Source organism: Penicillium lagena (assembly GCF_028827675.1).
Source record: "Penicillium lagena strain IBT 129212 chromosome Unknown utg000002l_segment0_segment0, whole genome shotgun sequence".
In the NCBI taxonomy this organism is placed as follows: Eukaryota; Fungi; Ascomycota; class Eurotiomycetes; order Eurotiales; family Aspergillaceae; genus Penicillium; species Penicillium lagena.
In genome coordinates, this window is record NW_026623223.1 from 3,406,401 (window position 1) to 3,428,418 (window position 22,018).

At 51.8% G+C, this 22,018-nt stretch overlaps 10 protein-coding genes across 10 annotated transcripts; 8 read left to right on the top strand and 2 right to left on the bottom strand.

The window, feature by feature from the left end:
• Positions 1-102: 102 nt before the first annotated feature.
• Positions 103-4,116, bottom strand: N7510_004171 (CHAT domain-containing protein; the record flags this gene model as incomplete). Its single annotated transcript, XM_056976097.1, has 1 exon — positions 103-4,116. The coding sequence occupies one exon, from the start codon at positions 4,114-4,116 to the stop codon at positions 103-105; it is 4,014 nt and encodes a 1,337-aa protein (XP_056836053.1).
• Positions 4,117-4,501: 385 nt separating this feature from the next.
• N7510_004172 (uncharacterized protein) lies at positions 4,502-5,567 on the top strand (the record flags this gene model as incomplete). The annotated part of the gene is made up of 2 exons (XM_056976098.1): positions 4,502-4,638; positions 4,706-5,567. 2 exons carry the CDS (start codon positions 4,502-4,504, stop codon positions 5,565-5,567), a joined length of 999 nt encoding a protein of 332 aa, XP_056836054.1.
• Positions 5,568-6,284: 717 nt separating this feature from the next.
• On the top strand, positions 6,285-7,979 carry N7510_004173 (uncharacterized protein; the record flags this gene model as incomplete). Its single annotated transcript, XM_056976099.1, has 1 exon — positions 6,285-7,979. One exon carries the CDS (start codon positions 6,285-6,287, stop codon positions 7,977-7,979), a length of 1,695 nt encoding a protein of 564 aa, XP_056836055.1.
• Positions 7,980-8,535: 556 nt separating this feature from the next.
• N7510_004174 (uncharacterized protein) lies at positions 8,536-10,307 on the top strand (the record flags this gene model as incomplete). The annotated part of the gene is made up of 2 exons (XM_056976100.1): positions 8,536-8,874; positions 9,828-10,307. 2 exons carry the CDS (start codon positions 8,536-8,538, stop codon positions 10,305-10,307), a joined length of 819 nt encoding a protein of 272 aa, XP_056836056.1.
• Positions 10,308-10,533: 226 nt separating this feature from the next.
• Positions 10,534-10,740, top strand: N7510_004175 (Amino acid/polyamine transporter I; the record flags this gene model as incomplete). Its single annotated transcript, XM_056976101.1, has 1 exon — positions 10,534-10,740. The coding sequence occupies one exon, from the start codon at positions 10,534-10,536 to the stop codon at positions 10,738-10,740; it is 207 nt and encodes a 68-aa protein (XP_056836057.1).
• Positions 10,741-10,785: 45 nt separating this feature from the next.
• On the top strand, positions 10,786-12,198 carry N7510_004176 (uncharacterized protein; the record flags this gene model as incomplete). The annotated part of the gene is made up of 1 exon (XM_056976102.1): positions 10,786-12,198. The coding sequence occupies one exon, from the start codon at positions 10,786-10,788 to the stop codon at positions 12,196-12,198; it is 1,413 nt and encodes a 470-aa protein (XP_056836058.1).
• A 50-nt stretch (positions 12,199-12,248) lies between these two features.
• On the top strand, positions 12,249-12,732 carry N7510_004177 (uncharacterized protein; the record flags this gene model as incomplete). Its single annotated transcript, XM_056976103.1, has 2 exons — positions 12,249-12,286; positions 12,507-12,732. 2 exons carry the CDS (start codon positions 12,249-12,251, stop codon positions 12,730-12,732), a joined length of 264 nt encoding a protein of 87 aa, XP_056836059.1.
• A 1,281-nt stretch (positions 12,733-14,013) lies between these two features.
• Positions 14,014-15,978, top strand: N7510_004178 (uncharacterized protein; the record flags this gene model as incomplete). The annotated part of the gene is made up of 4 exons (XM_056976104.1): positions 14,014-14,020; positions 14,104-14,614; positions 14,669-15,294; positions 15,350-15,978. 4 exons carry the CDS (start codon positions 14,014-14,016, stop codon positions 15,976-15,978), a joined length of 1,773 nt encoding a protein of 590 aa, XP_056836060.1.
• Positions 15,979-16,861: 883 nt separating this feature from the next.
• On the bottom strand, positions 16,862-17,525 carry N7510_004179 (mRNA splicing protein SMD2; the record flags this gene model as incomplete). The annotated part of the gene is made up of 3 exons (XM_056976105.1): positions 16,862-17,183; positions 17,398-17,430; positions 17,497-17,525. 3 exons carry the CDS (start codon positions 17,523-17,525, stop codon positions 16,862-16,864), a joined length of 384 nt encoding a protein of 127 aa, XP_056836061.1.
• Positions 17,526-18,194: 669 nt separating this feature from the next.
• N7510_004180 (putative GATA transcription factor (Ams2)) lies at positions 18,195-21,878 on the top strand (the record flags this gene model as incomplete). Its single annotated transcript, XM_056976106.1, has 3 exons — positions 18,195-18,445; positions 18,504-20,503; positions 20,560-21,878. The coding sequence occupies 3 exons, from the start codon at positions 18,195-18,197 to the stop codon at positions 21,876-21,878; spliced, it is 3,570 nt and encodes a 1,189-aa protein (XP_056836062.1).
• Between the last annotated feature and the right edge of the window lie 140 nt (positions 21,879-22,018).

Here is a 22,018-nt window from a genome sequence, read left to right on the forward strand (position 1 = left end):
CAACCATAAATAGTCGGCTCTGTCGAGGTTCGTGGTTGTCAACTTTATATCCATTGCTCGGATTTGGTGTGTTCACACAGCCAATTTAATTTGATAGCCCGTCTAAGCCCGCTCATGTACAAAATGGAAGCCACCGTATCCAACCAGGGTAAAGGGGGCCCAGTAAAACGGACTTGACCAGTCTAGCTGGTCCAGAATCATTTTCAGGGTCTGAAATAGGAACTCTGCATCTGGCACAAATTGTGCAGGACTTTGCTCGTTGCCTTCGGAGGGGGCCCAACTCTTTACCATACTATCGAGAAGGGCACCTGCTTTGTTGGTGTCCAGCTGCAACAGATCCATCTGGGCCGCTTTCATGATCTCGGCAACGGAAAGGTGCGGCTGACGTTTTAAATGTTGATAGAAGAGCGTCATGATCAACATGGAACCGAAGTCGCTAACTTTCCAGAGGGATCCAATATAGGCCTGACATCCGGTACTCAAGACGACATGCGAGAACCCCAGGACCTCACTGCCGATCGTCGCTCTTCCAAATCCACTCAGACAAGCGGCAAAAACCAAGAGATTGACGTTACTGCGGATAGTAGACATGTCCACGACCCGGAAATCCTGGCCTTGACCAATCGAAATCGATGAAAGAAGAGGATTGCGGTAATTGATATCGCCATGTGTCCCGATGTGCATAATCAATGATTCTCCTTCTACATACTGCCGAAACTCCTTTCTGGTGATCTCGGACGCTTCAATAGGCCATGTCGCAAACAGGCGGGCAATATTAACGGCTTCAATCGCTGCCATATGTAGATTGACTTCAGTATCTCCTCTTGTGGCACTATATGGTGCCTCCGTCGGTGACTTGGCCAACACAGATACTGTCGGCAGCTTTGATGGGGACTTGCGCTGCGAAAGATAATAGAGCACCGTCAAGCTGGGGACTTGAGAAACAGCAGCATGCATAATGAGGGGCTGGTTATCAAACGGAAGAATTGAGAAGGGAAATGCAGTCAAAGGATCAGAGATGGAGAAGATGATATGCGACTTGGCTCTGATGATGCTCGCAAAGGGAACAAGCAAAATATCAGAAATTTCTTTGCTCAGTCCATTGAGCATTATTTTGTGATTCTCTTCTTCTTCTCCAGCATACCCAGTCATTTCTCTCATGATCTTCATCGCTCTCATCACAGGTCTTCGTATGTCCACATTGCGTGTTGGTGCTTGGTGTATATTCTGGATACCCTCCCGGGTCACCGCGAAGGAAACCACTCCACTCGATCCAAAGGCAGCCTCTATCACCACGGCATTATCATCAATGCTCTGATACAAACGCTTTGGGTCGATGGTGGAGTTAACTGTCTCAATGAAAGTCGTTGCGGAAGACAAGGCTCCATCCTCTTCCAATATCTTGATATCCCCTTGCAGTTGCGCAACCTCCCTTTCTTGTTCCGCAGTCAACGACTGTAGTGAAAGTAGTGTTCTAAGTAGGCGTCTTTTGTGAACAGCTTCGGACAGATGAGCTGTTTTAGGAGCGCCCGATAAACCCGAAGCCTGAGAGGCCTGTGTTTGCAAAGACTCAAGAACCGCCCGCGCTCGACTCATCTCAACGAAAAGCAATGCATGTTCTGCCCAAGACATTCCATCAAAGTGGCCGTGGTCGTAGTCAGAAAGTAAATGCATAGGAATGGCCGATTCCTGGCAGGTATGACAAAGACGTGCGAGGTTGAGGTAAACTTCGCGGCTCCATCCTGTCGGGGAGCTCCCGACACGGGCATCCTGATCGTTTGTTTGTTTCCGACGAAGTTCAATGATTTGGCGGGCATGAAGAAGCTTGGAGAAGCACAGCTCCGGATGCAGATCTTTCATAATTGCCCCGTAATGACCAAGCCGTACAGAAAAATCAAGAGCATTATCGACAATAGAAGTGAAGAAAGTTGGGCTTATTTTGGTTATTATATCGATCAACCGCCGGCCCCTGTCCAGATCTCCTCCGAACAATGTAAAGATCAATGCATTCTGTGCCACTGTCGGAAAGGAAGTTCGAACGGCGATCCCTTGTTGATAATCGTCAAGGGTCCCATTGAATAGCTCATTGTCCGTGATAGAGTCCAGTATTTCCCGAGCCTTCCTCTGATCTCCAATTCGCTCACAGGCCAGGATGCGGTAGAGGTCTTTTGTATAGACTTGCTCTAACTGTTCTGCATCGTTCACAAAACGACGGAATGTCTCTTCTGCCTCTAGAACATCACCGTCTTCCAAAAGGCGACGGTAACCAATTTCCGCAGATGCAAATCTCACATTTACTGCTTCATCAGCTAATGTTTTGCGCCAAAGATCTTTTGCCTTGTTTGCTGGAAATGAGATACCAGGCTTGAAAACAGCCGTGAGGTTTGCACTCTGTTGCAATCGTTCTTGATATTCGCGGAAACTATCATCAGTTTCGAAAACATGTGCTTGTTTGACCTGCCACTCGTTGAATTTGTTCAGGTCTTCTGCGCGCATGTATATTCTGCTGACATGTCGGCCAAAAGTCCAAAGCAAAGTGCATTTAGTCGTTGTCAGGCATATCTTGTCTGCTTGTCCCAGCGGCGTGTCCGGTGCAGACTGGATACGGGTATTGAGATAATTACGGAGTCGATCGAACATGCCAAGTGCTTCCTCGATCAGAATTCCAGCAGCTAATGAATTGAACATCTCGTGTTGGACTGCTGCACGGGATACCACCGATTGAAACAGCGGGATCATATCCTCCACCGAGTCCAACACTTCGTAGGCGCATTCCCAGGCGGCCAATGCGGTGTCCATGTTCGAGAACATGAGCCATTCTTGGTGCGCGAACCGTGATAGGAGAAGACCAAGAAAGTGAGCCAGTAGCTCGTTCTTCGCGGAGACGCACCAATTCCCGATCTCTCTTGCAGCCGTCTTCACACGGTTAAGGTTTCCTTTGGCAATGCTCACTAAGATCTGATGAGTTTTGACAATTTGCGTATTTGCTTCATCCCGCCCAAATAGTTCGAGAGCCTCTTGTAGCTTTGTTTCTGATTCTCCCAGCGCGTCAAGATACTGTTTATTTGTAGATCGATGAAGGCGTGCCACATTATGCAAGCAACATCCTTGCCGAAGTAACACGGCCGCCTGACCTCGTTTGCAATTACCTTTTTGAAAAAGCTCGAGGGCTGACTCGTAACATTGCATAGATTCAGCTGTGTAATCAAATTTAAGATCAAACTCAATGGGATCCCAAATAGAGTCATCTCCAATACTCGACCCAGTATCTACAATGACCAGGTTGAGAGAAAGAGGACTCGCAAACGGAGGGCAAAGGATGTTATCTCCTTCCATTAGCTTGCTATTTGCCATCCCCGCATAATCGTTGAGCTTCTCGCATCGTTTGTATAAATCCTGCAGGACTTGAACTGTTTCAGGACTTTGAGATGTAATGTGAAGCTCGGCGAGTAGACGCGTCAAGTGTACCGCGATTACCTGGGCGCCATTGGCTTCAGCTATATCACGACACCTGACCATATGCTGTGAAGCCTCGGTAATCATGGGCCCTGGGGCAGTGTCAGGCTTGTAATTTGTGCCGCCAGGAGAAAGAGGATGATAGTGGGCGGACATGTAGCGAGCTTTCGTTGGATGCCACTGTACGGCGCGTAAAACCTGCAATAACGCTCGGTCACGAAGGGTTCCAACAGACCAGTATTTGTGTATATTTGCCATGGTATTCTGGTCCATTTCATTGGGACCAATTATGTCGCTTAGCATCATGAGGTTGAGTGGTTTTCCTCGTTCGTGGTAGAATCGCAAGGCTGGGGGGAAGCGGCGAGTATAGTCCGCCAGTAACTTGTAATTTGTGTAGCGAACCCCCCATTCTTGCGGTAATCGTGGAAGGAGCTCATGAAGTGATTCCAAATGTCTAAAGGCCTCTGCCAGGTTTCCTGTCAAGACTGAGAATATGGATACGCATCGTAAATACTCCGCATTGTTGTTGGGATCATTGTTTTGGTCAAGCGCATCGGACCCCCCTTGTTGTAAATACTCCCACGCAGCATCCAAATCTCCTCTATACTCCTCCGAAAACAGAGATCGGCCGCAGAGACCAAGAAAATGTTCGAAGTCCATTTGGATCTTCTGCAAGAGCTGGGAGGTGGGAAGTTTTCTTCGCTCATACACGAAACCGTCGAAGTGGTGGTCGTCCCAGCTGTGAGTGCAGGAAATAGTTTCACCTAAACTCTAAGCGATTGCTTATGGAGTATTATAGCGCAACTATACTATTGGCCCTAATGCGCCCGCGGGCCCCTGACTGGTTCTCGCCAAAAGTTACCCGATTAGCGTTAAGCTAGAGCAGGTCAGCACTGGAAGGAACCCCACGTAGCCATGAGAAAATGGACAGCAGTCAATAGTGGCTGAAATGCCACCCGTCAACTCTTTCTTCCAACTTGTGATCCACGGACCGTGTGAATGATCGGCCTTGGCGATCTACCAATAACCTTGTATTGCAATCAACATGGGAGCTGGCGATGATTCGTCGTTCTTCCTCTATGGGATGGGCGAAAAGCCCGAGGCCCTGACTTTAGGGTCTTTGGTGCTAGAAAAGTATTGGAAGCCGATGGTTGCTCGACATTATACTCACGAGTTGCTCGGGTACTTCTTCTTTTCTGTCTTCTCGTTTCCGTTGGCTCTCGGATACGGATCTAATTTACCTCGTTAGCGACGATGCTCTGCGCGAACACGCCTATTCCACAAATATCAAGGACGCAGTTCTCCATGGTTCCTCTCGCCTAACACCCGCTGTCGGTCTTGAGGGTGGAGATATTGTCAATCTCAATCTTGCCTACAACAAGGATCTAGAGCGCATCGTTGTTGCCGAAAAAGGCACCCGACTTATACTCAAAGAGTACGCCATCTTCTACGCTGCGCTTAAGTATTCTTACCCTGACGACGCTTTTTACAGTCCCGAATCCTTCCTCACCACAAATGTTTTAAGTAATCCTCTCGCACAACAGAAACTCAAATTGTGGCTTTCTGCCGCCCGCAGTGCTTATGTGCTGAACTTCAAGTTCGCTCGCCGGCCCAAAGTTTGGATGCTGACGGGACTCTATCTATTAGAGGAAGCCCGTACAGTGGTTTCCCGCGGTAATTCCGTGGGAATATCTACAGGTGTGTCATCCTCCATTGTGGGCGCCCTATCCGGTGTGCCAGTGGGAGGATTTGTGAAATTAGGGCTCGAGTCGTCATGGCAGCTGGCCATGCAGGTACCCGAGCCGCATGTCTGGGCTGCTCAGTTTCGCTTGCTGGATGCACACTTCATCAAAATGGGGAAGGATGCCGTCGACGATGTCAAGCTTCCCGTGTCAATGGGCCTCTATCGCGATGTCATGTCCGTGAATACCGCTCGAGGGCGGGAGAGCCAATCTATTAGACTGGGGTTGGCAAATGAGAACCGGCCGGAACAAATGGAAGAGAGCGCCGAAGAAGAAGATCAGGATAGTCCTGAGTTGGAAGAGTATGAGAAACGACTGGAGCAGGCGATCAAGGTTTTTGAGAGCGCTCCGAAGCATTTCCTGCAATAAAGTGGGGCGTTTTATTTCTCTTTTGCTCTCTAGCAGATGCATTCTACCATAGAGTGAGGTGTGATTTCCCATTTGCTGAAACACTGGATGACTTTTGTGTCTCGAATAACAACCCGCATTACGATCCAATTAGTTCACGCGTCTTACTATTTTCGAGAGCCACCACGAGATATTTTCACTAGAAGATCCAGAATTCGAGAACATAGCCACTCGAACGCCAACCGTCGAAGCGGCAGGGCACCCGAAATGGGACCCATTACATTTTTGTAAAGCACGTAACCCCTAGGAGAAGCGTGTGGCGTTTCAGAAGAGAATGTATTTGAATTATCCTTCAGCCTCTCGACAGTGAAAATACTGACAGGAATCCAGAACAGCCAATCAGGGACTACAGTACTATGGTCCTTTTGGGACTAGCTTCCCATCATCGAAATGGCCCCAACTCGAAAACTAATTGCTGGGTAGTATCTATGCCTACTTTCAATCAGGGGGCTGATGTCCCCGCGCTAGTCCCAAAATGGACACGGTACTCTAGTCCCTGGTTGGCGCTGTTCTTCTCCGGATCCACTTCGAGAACTATACGAGGCAGGATCTTTGATCGGACACCCAGAGGCAATATCCCCAGGTTGTAGATATATAGCTCTTCTGTCCTCCTCGGTCTCTTACCGGACTGTGATCTTCATTTTACTACTGTTATGCCAATCTTTGTATTTCCCGCCCATGACCACAGACACTAACGTTGAGAACATGCTCTCTTTTCCAGGGACCAACGTGTTTCCGAATGACCAAGGCACTCACTCTGTCCCTCTTCAATCTACAGTCGACACATCGCCCTTATTTTCCGAGTCCGCAGATATTCAAATGGCGTCAGATCTTTCTCCAATGCTCAATGGCCCGTTCTCTGTCTCTTCGTCAAATTCTGTGGGAAAGGAAACCCCCACAGATGCTTCTGCATCTGGGTATTCGACCACTAGTGCATCTTCATCTACTTTCAGTTCCCCATGTCCCGAGGTTGTCCGGGCGTTTCAAGATTTTAACTGGGCGGATACAGACCACGAGCTTGTCCTGCAGGCTGACGTGGAGAATGACTTCTGCTCCAACGGCTATGTGGCGAACACCATCGACTGGAACAAGCTCTCCCAAGAAAAGCCCCCTGACACCTTTGACGGTAGGCTTTTATTCATTCTTTCATGGCTTGTTTTCCAAGCAATATTTAACTCGAAAACGTTAGCTTTTCCTCTCATCCATCCTGTGCAGTGCGGCGTCGAAAACCATCCTATCGACATCGTTTCAAACCTTCTCTCTACCTCTCTCCCTCGGTCTGCGACTGCTTCTCCTGCTTCCTACGGTGACCATGTAGTGCAGCAGCATTCAAAATCGATGATAGACGAAAACTTTCATTTCTGTCCGGTTTCGCTCAACGACAGGCGGCTCTTCAACACCTCCATCGAATCATCCCGCCTACAACAACAAACTTTCCTAGACGGTAGTGAAGGATATTCTGTCTCCAAGAAGAAGGATCGATGTCCGGAACCCCGCTGTAGACGAGTCGTCAAGAATCTGAAGGCCCACTTGCTTACCCACCAGTCCGAACGGCCAGAAAAGTGTCCCATCGTGACCTGTGTATACCATATCAAGGGCTTTGCCCGTAAATATGACAGGGATCGGCATACTTGGACACACTACAAGGGGACTATGACATGCGGGTTCTGCGCGCAATCCTGGCCCCCAATGAAGAAGAGCTTCAACCGCGTGGACGTGTTTAAGCGTCACTTGACTGCCGTCCACGGTGTGGAGCAGAAACCGCCAAAAAGCCGCAATTACAGGCCGACTGCATTCACAGCAAATGACACAGATTATGGCAGAAATACAATGGGAAAGTGCTCTACTTGTTCGGCGACGTTCAGCAATGCCCCGGAATTCTACGAGCACTTGGAAGGCTGCGTACTGCGTGCTGTGGAGCAGGAACAGTCTTCCGAGGACAGCAACCAGAAAAATCGTGAAGCCTCCAAGTTTACGAGTTGCAAGGCCTCCACCTCAACGTCGCATTCGATTATTGGCAACGGCAACACTTTCTCCAAGCGTTCTTCCACCGCTATTGCGGGGAAGAACAGTAAGATTCGTGCCTTTTCAACCCGTCGTAAAGGTCCGAAGCTATGGGGCTGCTCTAACAGCAGGATAAAGAAAAATAAGGAAAGAAAGAAGAGCAAGCGTGTCTTGTATGTACTCAATGGCCGGCACCGCCTGTGTGGAGACGAAAAGATGCTCAAGACTGGCACCCAAACCATTCTTCGCCTTTTCGACAGCACTGGTAGTGGCAGCCATCGCGACGCCTTCGTCACTGTCCTGAATGTCGAAGACATAAAGGATGTGCTCAGCTCTAACGAAGAACATGGGCCCGAGGTCGAGGATTGATCATGTCGTCTCATGAATTAGCAGGCAATTCTTTTGTTCAGTCTAGGTCAATCGCAAGAAACCGGTTGATGTTCTGAGCGATTGTTTTAGTATTTTTGTTTTTCTTTTCTGTCTTACGGGGTCTCCTTTTTTACGCACCTCTTGTGCCTAACTACTTCTCTAGCCCTTTCAATCTCACTTTTTGTTTCCATTCCCTTTCCAAGCCAATTCGACATCGCCGTACTAATGTTGCCAAATGCGTGTTGTGCATGATCGGACCATCGGAAATTTGTTCTTATGGATTTTGAGGAAAGGAGGCCGTTGCAACACAGCCGCTGCCAAACTCTTGGACGAACATATGACCTAATTCGAAAAGTCATCCTACTTACTTAACGAGTTAGTCTATCACGATGCGGACCAATGAGGGGTTTCAGTCCGAGATGGCCAATCGTGGGGACCGGCTAGGGCCGAAAAGGAGGTGGAGGGGGCTTGGCCGGCTAGCTGGGCGCATTGCAATCTCAGCCTTACAGACGCTTTTTGGTCTTCAGCAGCATCTCTTTTGTGGTCTTTTCTGACCATGGCGCCTGACCAGTCTCGATCACTTTCGAGAGCGATCCCACATGGTGCATCGTTACGAGCCGTTGAAGAAGATGCCCTTCCAACGAAGTCGCCGACAGACTTCCTATGGGTGAACCAAGATGAGGATCCTCAAGACCGCACTGCTGCTCGAGCCAAACAAGCCTTTATAAGGACACGATATCATCGACGGAAAAAGGAAACCCAACTGCAGAACTTGAAGACCTCTGTTAAACCTTTTCCGAGTGAGAACCGCGTTGTACGGTCTCAAGAAGCTCCTGCTCATATTGCACATACACCAGTATTAGGACAAGCCACCAACCTGGACATTCTAGACGGTGTACTCTCCTTGTCTCTTCACACAGACCAAAATATGAACCTGTATTTCCATCACTGTGAGCACTGCAAAATTCCTTTGCGGGACTGCTGCCACTTTGACAATCCGCTGGCAATATTAGACTATTCTGGTCGTAAAAGCTAACGATTACCTAGTCAAGTTCTATACGTCTAAAGCATATCTTCCTCTATATTCCGACGGGCCAAAACTGTCGCTTCTGCAGATGGCGTTTGCTGAGCCAGCCATGTTGAAAACCTTTTTATCAATGGGCGCGTTCCATCGAGCTATTGGCCTCTCACTCCGTGATGCTTCTCCACAAACTATCCAAAAGTCCGTTCAAGATGGGCTCCAGCTGAGGGGTGAAGCCATCAAATCACTCCGGCAGGTACTGAACCAGCCATGCTATCATTATTCAGTCTCCATACTCATAGCCATGGCTCATCTCCTCTATATCGAGGTAAGAAGCTGGGTACTCCTTCTCTCTAGATGAATCTTTCCCTGCTCTGCTACATTCTTTGAGAAATATGTACTCTGGCTTACTAACCACGACTAGGGCGCCGAAGGCAACGTGGAAGCAGTCAATGCGCACATGAAGGGTATGAAGAGAATCATTGAAGTTCTTGGGGGGGTTGATAATCTAGGATATCCCGCAGAAACCCTAGTATACTGGTAGGTCAACCATGAGCTAACCCGAGGGCTAAAGTTGCGAATCTGAATATTTTCCTTTGCACAGTTGCGATCTTGTTATAGGGCTTCTTGGCTCCCCTCTGGAATTCTACATATCAGCAAAATGGGAACGCGAAGCCCGAGAAAGGTCGGCGTTTCCCACGGCCAACCATCGCTGCACAGCAACCTCATTCGGGGGCCGTTTTTTTAACTCCTCATGGTCTCAAGATCTCGATCCAGATCTCAAGGCGATTATGCAAAGTTTCCAACCAATCGCTCTCTATTTTGAGAGCCAGTCGGATGAGATACCCTCACAGCCGGTGCCAAGCGAACATGGCTACTTAGTCTTATTGGCTCACCGGCTGTTTACGATAGGACGTGACCGCCCACTTTCGCCTTTTCAAGAAACTTTGCGGCTGTCAATCCAAGTTCATACGGCGATCCGGGTGTGGAAGTTTGATGGGATGGCCTGCGCAGAGAATACGGCGGCCCAGTTTCGGCAACATCTGGATGAAAATCTTCATATCATCCAGCAGACAGATCTAGATCTGCTCTTCTGGATGCTGTTTATGGGCAGCCTTGCCGCTCACGAGCCAGATTGCTTTGCATGGTTCCTGCAGCATCTCAAAGAAACCGCGCGACAGTTACAAGTGGAGGATTGGCACAGTGCCGAATCGATCCTGCAGGGCTTTTTCTTTGTGAGTCGGCCATTGAATGAACCGGCAAAGTTGTTATGGAATTCAATGGTCCGAGATGCTTCGACTGCGTAAACCAGGAGACTATGGAAACTACAAGACCCTCTTTCTGCCTTTAATGATTCCTCGTATGTATTACCGTTGGGCCCGTCCATTCAAGCCCATTATTATTATTAATCATGGATCACCAACTTAAAAAAACTCTGCGCCCTTCCCGCATCTCGACTCACGTCTCGAGCATCTCTCACGTCTCTCCCACTCAAGAATCTCTCTCCAAATTTAGATCCCATACCCTGAACGAATGGCTTCGGACATGAACAGCCACCAGTTGGCCGTGGCCAATGAAGACGATCGCGATCTGGCGAAGCTGGGATACCGTTCTGTCCTAGCGCGTGGGTGGGGCTCTTTCGACAACTTCGCCTGCTCGTTCTCTGCGTTGTACTGCATCGGAGGCATCCGTGTGCTCTTCTACATCGCTCTGAGTGGAGGTGGCCCTGCTGCGATGTAAGTGGCTCCAACTTTCTTTCCAGGCTGGAATTAACAACCTCCGCAGATGGAGCTCCTGGGTTTCGGGCAGCATCCTCTCGATCATCACTGCCGCCTGTCTCGCCGAGGCTTGTTCGAGCTATCCTGCCGCTGGGTCCATTTACTACTGGGCATTCCGATCGTGGGGGGTGGACGCCTGGGACGGCTCATCTCATTCCTGGTTGCGGCATGGACACTCGTGGCATGGACGGCCTTTCTCGCAAGTGATTCATTTGGTGTGGCCAACTACCTGATCTCGGAGGTCGTTGTGTTCGACCCGCACGCAAGCTTCCCCCACGCCACCTCGGATGTACGTGCTCGCGCCATCGCCTGGGCCTTTTCCCTGCTCTTCCTCGCCATCGCTACCGCCCTGAACTTCCTGCCCCCGCGGATGTACTCGTGGGTGTTCCGCGCCGGCGTCATCGTCATTGTGATTGACATGCTCCTTAACTTTATCTGGTTGCCTATTGGTGTCTCGCAGACGTACGGGTTCCAATCCGCCGACTTCGTTTTCACTTCAACCTATAACGGCGGTGATACCAGTCCTGGCCTCAATTGGGTGCTCTCATGGTTCTTGGTTGGCTCTTGTCTTGTTGGAGAAGACGCCTCTGGTCATGTAGCCGAGGAAACAATCTCGGCTAAGAAGGCCGCTGCCAAGGGTGTTTTCTGGTCGACTGTCGCCTCGGCGCTGTGTGGCTTTCCGATTATTGTACTCTTCTTGTTTTGCATGCCGTCCATTGAAAAGTTCTACGACACCAGCGCGCCTCAGCCGTTCATCCACATGTACTCAATGGCGCTCGGCCGGGGTCATGTTGTGATGACCGTCATCTCAATGATTGGAGCGATCCTAAACACCTCCATCTCACTGGTCGCGGTGTCACGACTCGTCTTCGCCGTCGCTCGTGATGGTGTCTTCCCATTCAGCGATGTCTTATCACGGGTTTCGAAGTCCAAACAGCCTCGCAATGCAGTCATCTTCATTGCAGTCATTGCCGCGCTTCTGCTGTGCACCCAGTTACCGTCCCAGGTCGCCTTTTCCAGTCTGATTTCGACATCAGCCGTGGGTTCAATCGCAGCATACAGTCTCGTCGGCCTCGGTCGCACTTTCGTGACACGCACGTCATTCCGCCCTGGCTTTTGGGATATGGGCTGGTTTGGTGTGGTGGCAGCCATCATTACATTTGTTTGGAACGGGTTCTTGTTCGCAGTACTTTGCGCTCCGCAGTACTCGGACAGTATGATCGATAAGGATTCCAGCCTGTTCAATTATGCGATTGTCATCATGGGAGGCGTCACGATTCTCGCACTGGTGGAGTGGTGGCGCAAATCGAAGAAGGAGTGGTTCCAGCACCTGAAGCCTACCGACTGGGAATCTGAAACAGATGCCTCGGTTGAACGGGATGGGCGATCGGGGGCGAAGGCTGAGGCCGCCGCGGTTTGAAGTATGGATATTCCAAGCGCATTGGTCTGGCAACTGTGCCGGTTTCCAAGATGCCCTTGATGCTGGTTTCCGTGTTTTCGGAATCCCGGTGAGTATTCTCCTTTTGAGGAGCGCGCATGACGGGTGTTCGAGACTTTACTCCTCGGAGTAAATCTCGTTCTGAGATATTACCGTTAAAACTTGATCTGGACAATACCAGCGAAAGGACATGCATGTTCTGTTTTGCCCCTTTTCCTCTCTCCTATTTTGGTGTCTTGCCCTTGATCGAAAGTCCGGGCAGATACTACTAATGGCCTGCTGCTGTGTAGGTGTGCGTTTGCTGCTTGGTCCCTGGGGACTGCCCATGGCGCTGTGCTTCTATCCTCTTGGCGACCCTCACAGAGTGCTCTGGTACTATTGGCCGTCTCATCTATGCGTGCAATTGGGTTTTCTGAGCCTGACGCTACTGGTGTCATGGTTTTGTGGAGAGCTCTTGGTGCGAACCTTGTGCTCTACCTCTTCTGGACCGTTGCATTTGCGCCGTGGGACTACTAACAGGCCCTTGGCCAGGCCCCGAAAGCCAAGCAGCAACCACCGTTCGTAGATCGTAGTGGTTATCGTAAAGATCGATATCGTAGGGTTGAACGATAGGACAAAAGTCGTACTTGAGCAATCACGCGGTTCTAGCGATCTAATGATGATCACTTGGATAAAAGCAGGGGCATGTCAAGTTAACACTTTACGCTGACTGTCAACATCCAGCCTCACTCTTCCACACGGCCGCACGTCTGAACTATTTTGCTTCGTCCATAGTAGGGGTTTGAACCGTTATAGCTAGCAAGCATGGTATCAGATTCATCAAGATGAGAATTAACTGAGTCCCTATTAGGCCCGACGGATACGAGACCGTTATTCCCAGGATCAGTAAGAAGCCGACCGCTGCCAGGGATTGATTGCCTTGTGCTGTACCGCGTGGCCAGTATTGGCTCCACCGGGGCCCGATCTGACAGCCGAGTCTGGGCTTTTGGCCCCTGCGCCCGTGGAGCAGATCTCGTCGTAGATCTTTTCTGCTGGTCTCATGATGCCTCCACTGCGCCCGCCCCATCGTGGGACAGCTAGCAGGCCATTACGCGGACCATGCCATTGTGGTGTTTCTGGTGCATATTCAAATCCGAGGCGCAAGTAAAGTGGTGGTCGGTGCACCGGCTAGCCCGGTTCAGGGGGGTTCTAGCCTACCGGTAGACTCCGGCGAGATGCCGACCTAGCTGTTGCGATATCGGGCGATAGCGATAGCTAGAAAGGGTGCCTGGCGGGATTCCCATAGGCGGTAATCCGGGGCGTAGTGGGGGAAGCACGAGCTGCCTCATGTGAGCTGTAAAAAAAAGTCTTCTTCCATTCCTTCCATCCTTCTTCCAATCTAGAGGGGTACACCACCACATAAAGACCCCTCGACTCTCCTTTTCTCCCACTTCCTCTTACTCTCTCACACTCTCCCTCTCTCACTATCGCGATCGCCATCACATCACCTCTTCCCACCCCCCACACTATACACGTTCCACACCTCTGAATCTCCCCCACTTTTTTCCCCGCCTTCGTGCCCGGTCTCCAATCAACCGAATAAACCGCATTCCTGCTTCGCTGTTAGGCTAAGAAACTAGTTTTACCGAGAGCTATTACGAAGCCCCTTCCTTACGACAACCTCCTTATATATAGCCTCCGGACCTTGCACAGCGGTCCTTATTCTCCACCTTCTTCCCATCTTTCTCCAGCGGCTCGCGCTGTCCGGTTTCCGCGAATCCACTGGGTGTCTATCTGACTGTGCACAATTGATCAATCATGCAGAGTACGTTCGCTCCACTATCTGCCCCAGTCTGTCCAGACAGACGGAAGCATTCCATAACCGATGGTTCTGACAGCAGTCTCTAGCCAAACACTTTTTCTCCGACCCGAACCACCTGGTTCTGACTGCCCTCCACTCGCTTACCCTGACAAACCCGTCTCTGGCTTTGGACCCCACGCACAAGATCGTCTTCCGTCGCCCAGATGCTCCCCGCAAGGCCAAGAAAGTATCAATCGTCACTGGTGGTGGCTCCGGCCACGAGCCTGCCTTTGCGGGGTATGTCGGCCACGGGCTGTGTGATGCCTCGGTCGCAGGCACTATCTTCGCCTCTCCGTCCGCGGAGCAGATTCGCAGGGCCGCCATGGACCGCGTCCCCACCGAGGAAGGCGTGTTCATCATTCCCATGAACTATACCGGCGATGTGTTGAATTTCGGTATGGCCGCGGAGAAGTGCCGTGCCGCCGGCATTAACACCGAGTTCTTTGCCATCAACGACGATGTTGGTGTGGGCCGGGAGAAGGGCGGTTTGGTCGGCCGCCGCGGACTTTGCGGTGGCATTCTGATCCTCAAGATGATTGGAGCCTTGGCTGAGGCAGGGTACGTTGCTCCGGTTTGTGAGGGACCAAAACACGCGGCTAACCAGTTTCCCAGTGGCTCGCTCGAGGAAGTATACGGCTTGGCCAAGCAGGCAAACGATAACTTGGTGACACTGGGCTCCTCCCTGGAGCATGTTCACGTCCCCGGTCGTGATATGCCCGAGGACACGGTTGAGCACGGCGAAGTTGAGATCGGCATGGGTATTCACAACGAGCCGGGCTCCCACCGGGCCAAATTCGAGCTTGTAGGTCTGGTCTCCATCATGCTTAAGCAGCTGCTCGATCAGAACGACACCGACCGCAACTACATCACTCGCAAGCCCGAGGACAAGTTTGTGATGCTCGTTAATAACCTCGGCGGTGTCAGCCCGCTGGAGATGGCCGGTATCACCGACGAGGTCTACCGCCAGCTGGAGCGCGACTACCAGATCAAGCCGGTCCGTCTCATCCAGGGTACCTTCCTGACCAGCTTGAACGGCCTCGGCTTCAATGTCTCGCTACTGAAGCTGTCCGACACCGGCCTGGGCCCTGGAAAGTCCATGCTGGAGCTGCTGGACGCGCCCGCTGAAGCTGTGGGTTGGTCCGCTCCCATCCCTACCTCGACCTGGGATAATCGGTCCGACACTCCTGTTGAGCTCAAAGACTCCAACCTGGCCGAAGAGACGCCCAGCAACCTTAAGCGTAAGTCCTTTTCTGTTTTCATCGGCTGTAATTCACCAACTCATTCTTATCACAGTGGATCCTGCCGTTGTTAAAAAGGTTCTCGGCGCCGGCCTGAAGCGCGTCATCAGCGTGGAACCCGAGGTTACCCGCTACGATACCATCGTAGGTGACGGTGACTGCGGCGTGGGTCTGAAGCGTGGGGCGGAAGCCATCCAGGCGCTTCTAGACAATGCCTCGCCCCCACTGAGCGATGACATCGTCAACACGGTGAACCGCATCGTGACCGTGGTTGAAAACACCATGGACGGCACCTCAGGTGCCATCTATGCCATCTTCTTGAACGCGCTGGCCCACGGCCTGCGCGCCCAGGACCAGAGCTCCGCCGTGCCGGCCACGACCGAGGTCTGGGCCAAGGCCCTGAAGCACTCCATAACCGCGCTGAGCAAGTATACACCAGCCAAGCCTGGTGACCGCACTCTCATCGATGCTCTTGTCCCCTTCGGCGACACCCTATTGGAGACCCTCGACGTGCGCGTTGCCGCCGCCGCCTCCCAGCAGGGTACCGAGTCCACCAAGAGCATGAAAGCCAGTTTGGGCCGCGCTGTGTATGTTGGTGATGAGGGAGAGTGGCTCGGCAAAGTGCCTGACCCCGGCGCTTTCGGTCTCAGCGAGTTCCTGACTGGCCTGGCTGAGGCGGTCTAGAGCTGACGCTGTTTGTCAGTGTTTCGTTTACATACTCATATATTTTGACCTTGGGAGTCTGTGGGCGATGTTTACTATAATTTCATGATGTTGATGACAAGAATGTATTGGATACCTCGTTTCGGGTTCTGTAGTCGAACAAATACACTCTACGTTGAGCAGGAGCACTTCTAGGGTAAATCTAGACACATGCTTGGCTTAGCAGTTCACTCTACCCTACTCATAAATAGTGCAAATGTCTGGCAAACAGCATCCATCGTCGTCACCTTAAATGACAGGGATATGTATAAGCTGCTTTCATATCAACTGCCATGTATTATAGAATAGTGGTTAGAAATATTGCTGGAGCGCAGCTAGGCAGTGATAACTCTTGAGATTTATTCTACTACTCAATTTATGGTTGCGAAGACGCCACGAGTTTGCTCCAACCGACCCGATGCTTTCTAGATCAACCACAGACGGAAAGTACATCCAGAACTGAACGCCGGATATTTTCAAGTACAACCCTCCCAAGCCAAAAGATAAAAAGACTCATCCAGCAGCCTCTTGCGGCGCAATGTTACATGCCAAGGTTACTTTTGGAAGAAGAGCAGACATCGATCTATCGAACCCTAGCCGCAACGAGAGCCACAAGCAAGGGAAGCAGAACACAGAGAAGAAAAACAGAGAAAGGGTATCGACATCGATGACATGGTAGGTCCGTTCAGTCACACGAGGGACCTTTGTGGGTGAGAGATGCGGCGCGAGCGGCAGGGGATCAACACATCCCGGGAACATGTAACCGGAGTCGTGGGAGGGATGCCGATGCGCACGAAGATGGGAAGAGATAACCAAGATAATTCAGCTGAGCAAGACGAGGATCACGGAGTCGCCACGCAGGAACCTAATCCAGAGGAAAAAGAAAGCGATTAGCATCGATCAGATCGCAAGTCGAGGAGGTAGGGGACGCAACGTACATCTTGCTCACGAAACGATCCTTGTTCACACCCTTCCCCTTGCTGCCCTTAGGCTTCTCAGTCCACATCTCCTTGACATTCTCCAGCACCATGTTGCAGTGTCGGTCAAAGGCCTTGACGCGGGCCAGCAGCTTACGGTTATTGCGGCAGGAGATCAGGACCTGGGTGTGCGTGCGGGTGGCGGTCTGCAGAAGGGACAGCGGGCCGGCGGTGAGCTCATGTTCCTCGACCAGAGCGACTTCGTACTCCCTGTTCGGATATGCGGGTCCTCGGTTAGTATATGTATGCCTTTACTCAGCGTGCATGCTTGGGGGGAGTGGGTGGTAGTTGGAGAAATGCGGTGCTTCGTTGTCCGTAATGCGGGCATCCCAAGCGAGTCCCGCCATAGGCTGGGTCGAATAGGCAGAAAGGAAAGGGGGATCGAGGGCGATCTCCATCAGACTCGAGGGGTGAAGGAACCTACGTGAGCTCGGCCTTGGGCTTGTTGAGCAGATCTCTGGGGGAGGCAAAATGTTAGCGAACCGACTTCCCGACCGTGGGAGTCATAGGATCAATGACATACTGGATCTTGGGGTCGGGGGCTGTCGACATGGTGGGCGAGGATAAAAGGGCAATGGATGTATGTTCTTCTTTTCGCACCGAAGTTGCAAGTCTGCGTGGTCACGTGCTTTGGTGCCTTGCATTTCAGGCTGCAGAGTCACGTCGCGTCCACGCCTGTTTGGGGATCGGCGGATCAGTACTTCAGCATCGCGCATGCAAGGACCTCGTTCTCTTCGCATTATTCGCCTCCCTCTCGATCTTTCCTCCCTCGTCCGAACTATCTGCAGACATTTTTTATCTCATTTTACGTGGTTCTTGCAGCACAATTCTTCTTACAGTAGGAACAGCCAATCGATCCCTCGTTCAATCCTATCTTACGGAATTCTCGACTGACCCTCTCTAACATTCCAGTCCTGCAGACCAGAACGCTGCTCCACTGCTTGTTGCATAACCTATCCATTCTCCCGGCCGACGAGATTTCTAACCCACCTTGGTCAGTCATGCTTGGCTGATCGCTCGACGAGTTCAAGGACCTGTTTGAGTGGTGTTGGTATATTCGATCTTCACCCTCTCACCTCCTCCTCCCACCCACCTTCGACTGCATCCTCTTATCTCGGCAATTGGACTGGATTCGTTTTATAACCCTGCAAGATCCTCATCTATCAGTCTACCTCTTCTCCAGGCCAGTGTGGTGCATGGTGAACACGCGAGTTTGGTGAGATGGAATCTCAGGACGGAATCACCGTCCGCCCCATGAGGCGTAGGCACTTACCCCTATATCGATGTGAAATAATGGAAGCTAAAACAGATTCAACAGTCAAGGTCCTCTATACCTTCGACAATGAAAACAAGACCAACTGTCTTGCTCGGTGGCCTCATGTGCTGGACATCCAGACCGCTTATCTGGACGAACAGACTCCCGTGGGGGTCATCGAGCTAAAGACATGCATCCAAGCCATTGTGTCTGCGAGGTTAGTCCCTGTCACTGGCAGTCAACAAAACTGATTTCTCACACCATTGGCCTTGCAGTCCCGAACTAGTGGCCCAGCTGGGCAAGGATTATACGGTATATGCTTACGACTACTCGGAATACGAAACCCCTCTGGTTGGACAGGGGATGCTATCATGGGTCTTGGCTTCGTCCTCTCCAACGCCAGATGCACCGGCACATCAGTCCAAAACCATGGTCACCGGCCGCGTGTGCAAGAACCCCATGGGTCTCTTTTCAAAGGCTGCCGCCCATGAGACGCTGGAGGTTAAGCTGCGGCTTGTGCCTGTTCCGACCGTTATGCAGAGCGAATATCTTGATAGCATGCAAAAATACCGAGAACTGAGCACCGTCATCCCCCACGAGTTCGATGCGCAATCATGGACGAATTTTGTCCGTCAAAACCCGGGTCTGTTGGAAACTGCTAAGGGTCAGCAATTCGAACGCACCCTGGCCTCAATGAGTCATTCTGGGATCGATCGGTTTCACCAGCTCTTGAGCGAAGGGTCTACGCCTCGCGATTTCTCTAACTTTCCACCACCGAACGAGTCGGTCCGATCCGCCTCGCCTGCTCAATCATATGCTCCTAGCCGAGTCTCAACGCCTGGCGGGTCGCGGCCCCCAAATCAGCACCAATCACAGAAGCATGGCATCCCTTCGAGCGACATCATCCGACCATCGTCAAGTGCGTCCATGCGGGACAATGACTTTCAGATGCAAACATATGACTTGCGGAGAAACTCCGTGCAATCTGGTTATGGCAGCGGTGGTGAAGAGTCTGTCGATCCTCAGCCACGGAAGAGAGCCAAGGTGTACCAAGCGACCTGGCCTGGCAAGTCGGACTTGAATATCGAAAGACAACCAAGTTCACTGCGGGTGGCTGCCAGTACAGCGGCTTCCGTGCGAATTCACCGTCCGACCCCTGTGAATCCTTCCCTTGTAGCTACCATTCAGCAGTCGAACGAAGAGCCTGTGCGGCCGCCAACTCCAATCTCTCGGCCTGCTGATCTGCCTCGTCGAGGTCAACTTCCCTCCAGTTTACTACGCGAGTCATCGATAACCAGTACATATACATCGCCATACTGTATGAGTGATGACCAACCTGCAACGGATCCGACGGCCCATTCGCCAGAGGAGTCTCGGTATCAAGGTCTCTTTGAGCCATCGTTCACAATGCCGTCGTCACCTCCGATCATGGACGGCCGATTCCCGCAAAGGTCTAGTCCCGTGCTGCCACCTATTTCTCTGGATGCCGACTCTGGTTTCATGAGCGGCGGCCTGGAGGATCTTCTAGATGATGATGCTGTCACTCCCTTGGATGAGTGCAGAAGAGCAGAATCTCATGATATCAGGCAAGGCAAGCGCCCTGTACGCTCTGCAGTGCAAGCTAGCTCGCCGGCCAGTGCGACTGGTGGAGTTACCAATGACCTATTCCTGGTGAGCGATGGATCAAAAGAGCAGAATCGAAAGGACGCACAGCCTTCACTGCCTCGCCCATCCACGTCGGGTGGATCCAGACCATCTTCCCGAGCCAGTGTGCGGATGGCACCAAAGCCCTTGGCACCAGCTCCCATGCCGCAAAGTGCAGTCGAGCAATTGATGAATGCAATCCCCGCCAGCGACCCCGTCGGGCCCACGCACCCTCCTCTTCAGCATTCTCAAACCTGGGCTGGTCCCATGAGTGACTTCACCGTTGCAGAAACCCCGGCACCGCCGCCCGAGGATGGCAAAGTCCGGAGTGGTGCTGGAGCCAAGCGTATGAAACAAGTCCAGGCACGTTTAGACCAAGCCATTCGCTCTGGACAAGTTCCCCCCTACTGTGAGAACTGTGGATCAATCGAAACTCCCACATGGCGCCGAGCTTGGTCGAAGGAGATCGTCGGTAATGAAGATACTGCACGTGAGATGTTAAAGGACCCCACGATGCTTTTCTGGCAGGTTTTGGAGCGAGACGACAACAATGATGTCTCGAAGTTCAAGGTCTACAAGAAGAGTCTTGTGGATGCCGACAATGATTGGGCGCAGATCCTCCTCTGCAATCGTAAGTGGCGTCTCGCTCGTCTTTTTTCGCTACTATTGTACTAACCTGTTATGCAGCTTGTGGTCTCTGGCTTCACAAGTTCAAGACCATGCGTCCAGAAAACAAGTGGAACAAGGTTCCTGGCGGTAAGAGGAAGCGTCCTTCGAGGAGCCGCAGGGATGGCCCATTGTCGCAACCTTGCCCTGCCGCCAGGACGCGCAGCAAAGCTCCGTCAAGCAGAGTCGGGGTGTCATCTCCGGCACCCACTGAAGCCTCCTCCGTACCCGATGGGCCTACTCCCCGTGTGGACAACGACAACGATCAGGATTATGAGGCGGATGCATCACCAAACAAACGCCGTCGTGCTAATAGCGTTGAACCTCGACGCTCAACCGATACCGCAGAGAACCGCTGGCATGAGCAAGACGCCATGGAGGCGCTTCGGCGGGCCATTCAATCCAGTCCGGCGAGGAATATGGAGGCCAAGCACGTTCACCTGCAGACGGACAACGGCGACAACCTGACGCCCAAACCTGTGCGCAGGATGCTTTTCCACAATGCTCACAACGAAGGAACATTGAAGCCTCTCGATGCTTCGTCGATCAATAGCATCAATAGCTGCTCTCCACGACGCAGCCCTCGAATTGCCTCGCGGGGAGAGAAGCGAATTGACGGGAAGGAGAACATGGCTCCAACGCCGCACGATGATCTTGATGGTCTCTTCGAGAGTCCGACATTGGATTTCGACCTACCTACAAGCCCGACGCCCCGTCGACGAAACCATCGTCCGGCTTTTAACGACAAATTTGCTTCGGTGCCTTGTAACTCGCCAACTATCAACAAGCGTAGGGACGGTGGCTTGGGTCTGTCACCGGCCCGTCTTACTGCGGAGCGGCTGCAACGTGCACAGGAACACCAGGGAAGCCCCCTGTCAACCTCAAGACAGAAACGGTCTCCCAGCAAGCAATCTCGGGCTCATACCCCTGGTATTCCCACCTTGGCTGACGATGGCCTGCATTCCGAGGCATTTGAATCCATCGACGGCATGATCATGGACATCTTCGATGCCGAAGGCTCCTTCCCGCTGGGGAACACGAAATTCGGCGGCGAAAACTGGGCAGACTGGCTGCCAGAGGACTACGTGTCTCCTGCGGGATCAGACGAGGATGCTGCCCATCCTTCAGAAGATCTCTTTACCGCGATCTTGGCCGACCCTGTCGTCGGTAAGGAACACATCCACGATTCCGACTTCAACCCCTTTCACTTTGCCGACGCCACCGTTCCCGACTCGGGCTTTTTCAGTTCTGATGCCCTTCACCAAGATCCTACTACCAAACACTCTGCTGAGGAACAGCAACGGCATGGCAGTCTGCAAGCAGCGTCCCCTTCTTCATAAGGGCTAGAGCAGGAAGCACAGCATGTTTTTCTCTGTTATTTGATGTGGTTTTTGTTTTTGAGTTTTCCAAAGCGATGGCGTCTGGATACAGCGGAGTGGCATTTGTTTGCATGCTAGCCTTCGAAAGCTGGTTGTTTGAA